The 8,119-nt window shown below is 35.9% G+C and overlaps 1 protein-coding gene, 1 long non-coding RNA gene and 1 pseudogene across 3 annotated transcripts; 2 read left to right on the forward strand and 1 right to left on the reverse strand.

Annotated features, from left to right (window-relative positions):
- Positions 1–1,101: 1,101 nt before the first annotated feature.
- On the reverse strand, positions 1,102–2,213 carry LOC120182365. The gene is made up of 3 exons (XR_005521819.1): positions 2,121–2,213; positions 1,842–1,986; positions 1,102–1,400 (listed from the first exon to the last, which is right to left on the reverse strand). It is a non-coding gene; the product is annotated as an uncharacterized LOC120182365 (long non-coding RNA).
- Positions 2,214–2,453: 240 nt separating this feature from the next.
- On the forward strand, positions 2,454–5,265 carry LOC120182364 (putative RNA methyltransferase At5g10620). Of its 2 annotated transcripts, none has more exons than XM_039187356.1 (8): positions 2,454–2,579; positions 2,667–2,698; positions 2,792–2,934; positions 3,061–3,127; positions 3,239–3,316; positions 3,834–3,979; positions 4,600–4,665; positions 5,149–5,194. In XM_039187356.1, exons 1-7 carry the CDS (start codon positions 2,507–2,509, stop codon positions 4,637–4,639), a joined length of 579 nt encoding a protein of 192 aa, XP_039043287.1. In that variant the 5' UTR covers positions 2,454–2,506; the 3' UTR covers positions 4,640–4,665; positions 5,149–5,194. The 2 variants fall into 2 exon arrangements, with proteins under 2 accessions (XP_039043287.1, XP_039043286.1); XM_039187355.1 differs by having other exon boundaries at positions 2,455–2,579; positions 4,600–4,669; positions 5,149–5,265.
- Positions 5,266–5,867: 602 nt separating this feature from the next.
- LOC120182345 lies at positions 5,868–7,633 on the forward strand (annotated as a pseudogene).
- The last annotated feature ends 486 nt before the right edge of the window (positions 7,634–8,119 follow it).

Here is an 8,119-nt window from a genome sequence, read left to right on the forward strand (position 1 = left end):
GATTATCAACTCATCTCATATGTAATAAATATTCTCATTTGTCTTACTGTTCTCTTTTAACATTGTTTTCATGGAGACTATTTAAGATTTTATTTTTCTTTATTCACTCTTATGTTCTTTAGTTTTATCAACTAAGCTAATAGTATAGCAACAAATGACTTCATTATAATTAAGCTTTGCAGAACATCAAGTCCTAGTTTTGACTTAAGACACTACGTCAATCATTTTTAATATTTTAGGAAAAAATTTCAACTTTAAGTTTTTGGAAATATGGATGGATGGATGTGTTGAGTGAGTTTTTTATATATAAAAATATGTTTAGATTATAATTTTTTTTTTAAATTAAAAAAATAATTACTCTCATATTTTTTTTCAAGACTATAACATTTATCATTATCAAACAAAATGCTTTATTCAATACCACATCAGCCATTTTTATAATAATATAAATTCATAAAATATTTTTTCTCATTTATTTGGTTAATTTATCAAATAATAACTTGTGTACAAAAAGGTATACAAAAAATGAGTGTTACTATTTAAATTTTTTACTTTTAATTTCATATTTGTTCAATTTAATCTTTAATTTTATATTTTTCATAGAATGATTATTTATATTCTTTGTAATTTACACTAAATCATATACAATTACAAATTACAATTCAACGTTCACAAAAGACGAAAATAATTAATCCAAAAATAAAATTGACACGATTTGAACTCAATCCATATCTGATAAAGACACGACCTGAATTTTATCTGTATTATGTGACCCGATCTGAACAAAATTCACCTGAAGTCTATCCGAACCTGAATTAACATGATCTTTAACTGCTCCGGACCTGAACTGTTTTAACCTGAATTGACATCGATTCAAACTAAAAGTAACCCGACCTGAACCCAAACTATATCTAGTGTAAAATCAACATGAAAATAACCCAACCTGATCTGAGTCGAAACATACCTTACTTGAACTATATCCAATTTTATCCGACCTGACAAGATTCGACTGAAACTTAATCGATTACCCAATTTTACATTGGGAAATGTTTTTAACAAAGTTTTAGACAGTCTTAGGGCAAACAATACCGACACATCTTTAACTCTGAAATACATTTCAGTTCGATTAATCAACTGGAACAAGTACATATGACAGGTTGAGGCAAATTAACCAGGGCCAACTTTAGGAATGTCATAATGCTCAGTTATATTAGCTAAATATTGGTTAAATTCCAGAATGCGATCATGGTGTGATTTTATCGCCATCTTTTCCAGTCTTTGGAGCTCAAGTTCTCGTCTCCGCTGTAGGAATTTTCTCTCCGCTGGAGTAAGATGATCCTCAAAAGCATTAGCTTCGCTGCCGTCTGTGGAATCTGTTGACAATCTTGTGTTCTGTCAACCTCCAAATGATGAACATAATAATAAATCATAAACTCGTAAGACATCAGATAAGCAAAAATGAAGGGCGGATACACTTCATTAGTCTATACTCTATAATAAAAGAAGAGTATTTCCTTTGGAGGCCACTTTAAGCTCTCTCTCCTATCTAAAAAAGGACAAAGACATCTAGTTTGCATCGAGTTAGCAACTGACTTGGAAGGAAAACAGAACAAAAACTCATAGTTTCCAGAGAACAATAAAAACCAGAACTAATCTCCAAAGTCCAACTCTTCCAGTTAAAGCCTACACTTAAGTGTGCCTACAGAGAACATTCGGTTGAATCATAGAATTTTAACACCGTCCACTACTAATCTCCAAACTCATAACGAGTTACTTATATGATAAACACAAAATGTGAAATATGAAGAAGATAAATTAAGCAAAGGGCAAGTGGAACCAACCCAGGGAGTGGGAGGCATAGCGGTGTTTGCGCTTCTTCCTCTTCTTTTTGGAAATGACATCTGCTTCGGCTTTAGCTTTAAGAACTTGGAGTGGTTTCCCTTTCAGCCTCAGTCTTCCCCCAACAACGTTCTGGTACACTGACAACTGAAGACATATAACACAAATGCAAATACAAAAGCTAACCAAAATACAGATAAAAAATTTAACAGATCATAAATGAGAATGCAAAGAAATATGGATTACACTTTAGTTACTGAGTTCAGTTGAACATTAAACACCTGTATCAATGTTAAGGACAAGCTTCGCCTCAGATCAGATCCCACCCAAAGATGATGATTCTTCCTCCTCTCTCCTCTCCTGCAGGTTCTAGATACAGACATACCTTTCCAGAACCAATACAAGTGTCATTTTATAGTTGTACAATAAATGAATAAATAAATAAAAAGAAAACTCGGCGTAGAAACGCTGTCGTTTGCACCCTTTGACATTTACCACAACTTGGCGGTCAGAAGTTCGAACCCTGGTTGCTAGTTGCTACCGATAAATACAAGTTACAGCATGTAATTCCGAACAAAAAGGAAGAAGACAAGTTACAGAATTTACTCTTGACGCTATTTATAACAGAGTAGATTTCAGTAGAGCTAAAAGGTTGTGATGGTAAGTAATGGCAATGGCAGTGCCAATCTCAGCGTGTGGGATTACCCTTCAGTGCACGAATTCCAGCCCTTATTCGTCAGGTTCTTCCTTCTTATCTGAATCAAACTACCAATATTTGCTTTACACTTTTCTATAAATATCTATTCTCAAGTCAAAACTATTATCAGGTAAAGGATGCAAATATGCTGGTCAACCCGTGGTAAAAACTTCCCCTTTGTTTATTATTCAAGTCAGGTTACCGTTTATTAATTAATATAATGGCTCTGAGGGTTTCATTGGCTGGGCTGGGCAGAGAGCATTACCAATTAGAATCCTGACTGTAGGAAAGGCTAGGCTCCCTGGTGTGCAATTGCTGGTGGATGAATATATTGCAAAGCTCAAAAGTTATTGTCATATTGATGATGTTCAAATTCGCTCCAATCCTAAGAATGCACGGTACAGTCTTTCCTTTATGCCTTATTACCCGTTGATGTAATTAGTGGTCTTTGTTTTTGGAACAACCTTTTTATGCCATCTTAGAATTGCAATTTCATGGGTGAATTCCTTCTTGACTTGTTGTAGCAATGCGAGGGCACAGGTTGATGATGAAGACATGGCTGTCGTCAACCTGATCAGGTCTGATGATTGGGTATGTTCTTAAAAACCATTCAGCTTAACTTCCTTTTATTGTTTGCATATCTGCCCTTTCAGTTCCTTTTTAGACACTATCACCCTTGATTTGAAATTACATCTTTTGTAGGTGGTGATGTTGGATGAGCGTGGACTAGACATTAGCTCTGAGCAGATGGCTGAATTGTTAGGCGATGCTGGGAATACGGTATGGAATACAAACCATTGAAATGATTATTAGGAGTACTTGAGATTATGATTAATATTAGCCACCACTATTGAGCTACCACTTTCCGACATTAGATGCTTATAGCTGCAAATATATTAGTAGGCACTAGGCAGACTAATTATGGGACTTTTTGACCTCGGTTACAATTTGGTGATAAAGGCATCGGCATAATTTTTTTCTCTGGGGGCAAACTTGAATTATAAAATTTTATGGGTGTCAACATGTACTTTTGCCACTGTTTTAGAAAGACCAAATCTCAATTTTATCATTTTATGGGGGCAAACTGTAATTTTACTATGTATTAATTCATAATTTTGTAAATTTTACAGGAGCTTAAACAAAATTGTACCAATTTAGAGGGGACATGGCCCCTGCCAGCCCCCTCTAGATTCACCTCCGTGATGATGCATGCTTTTTAACTCCACGTTGCTTGAATTTGATGTTTAAAAGAATGACTTATTCATGGCATGTATTTTTGCGATTTGACATGTTTAAGGGAGCTTCAAGATTATCATTTTGCATTGGCGGACCTTATGGTCATGGACAACAAGTCCGAAAACGTGCTAATGTGTCGATCAAGTTGTCCTCAATGGTATTGAATCATCAAATTGCACTTGTTGTGCTCATGGAACAACTTTATAGGTGAAAAAAGGTTACTTAAAGTTCCATCTTCAATTACCTATCTCATACATTCAATATTGTGAAATGTTGAAAAACATTCATTGCGTAATCATATTTGTTAGTTATAACAGAAAAAAATGCTTATTTGACAAAAATGTGATTCTGAGTTATGTTTGTTCACTGGCTGCTTTCTGCTCTATTTTTGGGTCAATCAGTGGAGGAGAGAGACTTGTCAATCGTGGTTGCATGAGCTGGTTATAGATGGGAAGTTATTGGAGATATTATTGAGTTAAAACCATATAAACCAATATGAATTGCCAGTGGTTGTTAATTTCTTCTGTTAACAGTTTTTGTGGTGGATGGTTATAATGTCTAGTCAAAATGGTTAAACTTGATTGAATTGCTTAGGCTTAGGGTGACGAAGTGTTATCATATGTTTCCTTTTTGTTTCTTTTATTCGCCTTTATTCTCTTGTCTTCCCATTTTTATGTATTTTTGTGATTGCCTATGGCACTAGTAATGGAATAAAAAAAGAAAAACTTGCGCTGTTCTCTGCATATCATTTAGTGCTTACCAGCAACTTGTGTTTTAAGAATTTCCAGATTTTAAACTATGGGAGGTAATGTATCATTTGATTTCAGGTCATGGACTATTCTGAAAGGACAAAAGTACCATCATTAGCCCTGATTTCAGGTCAAGCATGCTGCGTAGGTAATACTGAAATCCTTATCTGCTGCTTCCTCTTCTCCATGCTATTTACTTATGCTATGGATATGTTCAGCGATTGCATTATCCTGATATGCAACAAATCATCCCACTGGGAATGCATGAGATACTTATGATTGGGCATGACATGTTTTCCCTCCTCTCTTCAGTTTTTTATTTATTAATATGGTGTGGTCAAGAATTGAAACCTTCTGTTAAGGTTTGTCATTAATTGTAATGCTGGACTTTAACTCCGATTATCTCAGTTAATGAGTTTAGATTGCTTAATAGGACAGTCTTCTTTTCTGTTAGCTTAGCATTGATTTTACCATGTTATTTGCTGATCCTGTTGCCATAGTTGAACCAATACCAACTGACAGACGTTGGGTACCACTGTACTTCTTTTATTTACGTATTTTGCATCTCTGGTTGTGATAAGGTAGTGCTTCCCTTTCCTATCTATCATTTCACTTCTACCTGTGCAGATTGAAGTTTATTTGAGAACCTACATTTGTATTCTTGCACTCGGCACCAAGATCAAATGAACTTAGATTGAAAGCAATTATGTGTGCTGCTGACAGACTGGCATAACAATTTTGAAGAGATATAGACAAAGTTACGAGGCTGTTGAACTCGGCAAATGAAACTTATGCATTGTCTTTAATGTATCATGTAGCCACAACTGAAAGATTCACGTACAGTTAAACTTATGCATTATCTTTTATTTGGTACACAGATTACCTCGGATAATTACATTCCCTTGCTATGGCTTGGGATTGCCTTGAATGTTAAATGAGGTTTAAATGGAGTGTGTGTTTGATATTCAAGGATCTGCTTGTATTTTTCATTTAGTGATTGAAAGCTCTAAATTTGGAGTTAAAAGGGGGAAAAGAAAAAAAAATGAAAGCTGATTGTTTTGGAAAGCCCTGAAAAGCAGCCTTGTCCAACTTTTATCTGTATCATATGGATGAGATTTGTTCATTGTTGTGCTCCATGGGACATGGATTTCAATGGGAAAACAAGTTGGCTAAACAAACCAAAGCTAGCGCAAACGTAAACCAATCTATGTTATGTAAATTAATTCAAGGACAAACAGGCAACGACAGATTTGCATCCAGGTTTCAACTGCTTAAAGATTTGCATTGCCAGCTTGAATTAGAAAGTAGAAAGCTCAAACCCCCAACTACTTGCCATATGGGTGTTATTTTTCCTTCCTCCACTTTTGCACACCAAAAACCTCACTTGTTCGTCTTCAACATTTGCATTTTCAACACAAACTAGAGGTTTCATCTTGGTTTTCACATCATGAGCTCCACTTTTTCAAAAATCCCAAATGCAGTCTGATGTATCTTCAACACTCCAACATGTTCAGGGACTAGACGCCCATGAAGTGGACAGCATTGCGGAGAAGACCTATGAAAGGTACTCATCAAACAAAGTGAACAGGAATGGAAAAGGGATTTCCCTTGTTTGGTTTAGGAATGATCGAGGCTACTACACACCAAGGCTTTGTTCACGGCTTGAGTTTCTTCCGAAGCTATTTTGCTTGTTTACTGCATTGATCCCCGTCTCTTTCAAAAATCAAACCACCTATCACTTCGGTTTCCCTTAGACTAGAGGTATCACTTTTCTTCCTGCTTTCCCTTTTCGAAAATTTCGGTAAACATTATATTTTGGGTAATGTCATATGATTTGACAGATTGATTGATGATACATATACTTCATAAATTTGGATTTGAGATGAAATCATTCGTTTAGTATAGAGCTAAGCCTAATATGCAGTAAGTCTGTCTATGCAAGGCAAATGACAGTTAGGCACCACTTATATGTTTCATAATCATTCGTTTAGTATAGCAGCTAAGCCCAACATGCAGTAAGTCTCATTGTCTAACTAGCACCCATTTTAGGTGTATGTATGCTTATAAAGAAACCTGCTCCGAGGAGCTACAAGTTGAAAGATTGTGGCACGAGGTCTGAGACAGGTGGTGTTACCGCCTGCTCAAGGAATTCTAGCAGGTCAAGTTCAACCCACAACCCCAAGCTATAACTTCTATGGGGCAGCACTTTGTATCACTTAGATGACCTTTCATTCAGTATTGACAGTTTGCCAGATGTTTATACTAAGTTTGGTAAGCAACAATTCTAGTTTGTAATCATTTTGGGTTCATTACATTCTAGTCTAATCTAGTCTAGTGTAAATGATTGCATGGATGTCTCATTCATTGGCTGTTTGTAAACAGAATTTTACTTTCAGTCTGTTGAAGCTAAATGCGCTACCCGGGGTTGCATCAGACTTCCAAAATCTCTTGGACCACCTTCCTCATAGTAGTGATGATTGGGAAATTATTCCTTCAATTGAGCAACTTGACCTTCACTCGGAAAAGGCAAGTTCACATGTCATATATACTATCATACACATTAGTATTCAAAAAGCGTTGAGAATGTTAGCGTTTTAGTGATTTCATCCCCACGAGTGGCAGACTACAAAAGGAATGAGATTTTTGGGAGGCGAGACTGCTGCATTGGGCAGGGTTACAGAATACTTCTGGAAGAAGACAAATTTATTGGTTTGTTAATGTAAATGGTAGAATAATCTGTTTAATTGCATTATTATAGGGAAACTGTAGCACCAAAGTGCATAGATGGGCTGATATAGGACTTGTTAAAAAGATAAACTTGCTTTGATATGGTGCCTTCGTAAAATTTTCTTTCTTCTCTCAAGTAGAATATTCTTCTGATCAAAGACTAGTGGCCTGTTCAAAACCTTAAACTATAGTAATTGTTGTTTTGTGAATCCTGCAAGCTGTTGAACATGTTTGCAACATGATTAAATGCCCCGCAGATTGTATGCTCCTTGTTCGAGATATGGGAATTGACTGGCGCATGGGAGCAGAATGGTTTGAAACATGCCTTCTAGATTAGGACCCATGTTCGAACTATGGAAACTGGACGTATGGTGCATGTGGTTAACGGATATATCTGTTTCCTTTATTAGCATCTACTAGTCTAAAATATTTTCTAAGCTAATATTATATTTTATTTCCACTTGAGCTTCTTGTGTGATGAGCAGTCGACATTTCTACTGTCCAGTTTTCTTAATCGAATTGTTAACTCATTTGTTCAACCTTTCTTCTGGAATATGACAAGTCTTAACCTAGCATGATATAATGTTCCTTCTTTTAAGGAGTTGGAAATGACCCTCTAGAAGATCGGTATTTCATCATCCCAAAGCAAGTGCACTGGGATATCTAAACAGTCCAACATTTTTTATGCATTTCTTAAGTTTGTGATCATCAGTCACTTTCAAGTAAAAACATGGCCGACTGGTATCTGTCCATGAGGGATTTGATACGTATGTATAGTCATTAAAAAGGTACACTAATAGGAGCGGCGGGGTGACAAATTTTGTAGTTTTCTGCTATTCTAATTACTCAAGATGAACAATTTTTCAGGCAC

Source organism: Hibiscus syriacus, unplaced genomic scaffold (genome assembly GCF_006381635.1).
Source record: "Hibiscus syriacus cultivar Baekdansim isolate YM2019G1 unplaced genomic scaffold, ASM638163v2 tig00112637_pilon, whole genome shotgun sequence".
NCBI classification, from domain to species: domain Eukaryota; kingdom Viridiplantae; phylum Streptophyta; class Magnoliopsida; order Malvales; family Malvaceae; genus Hibiscus; species Hibiscus syriacus.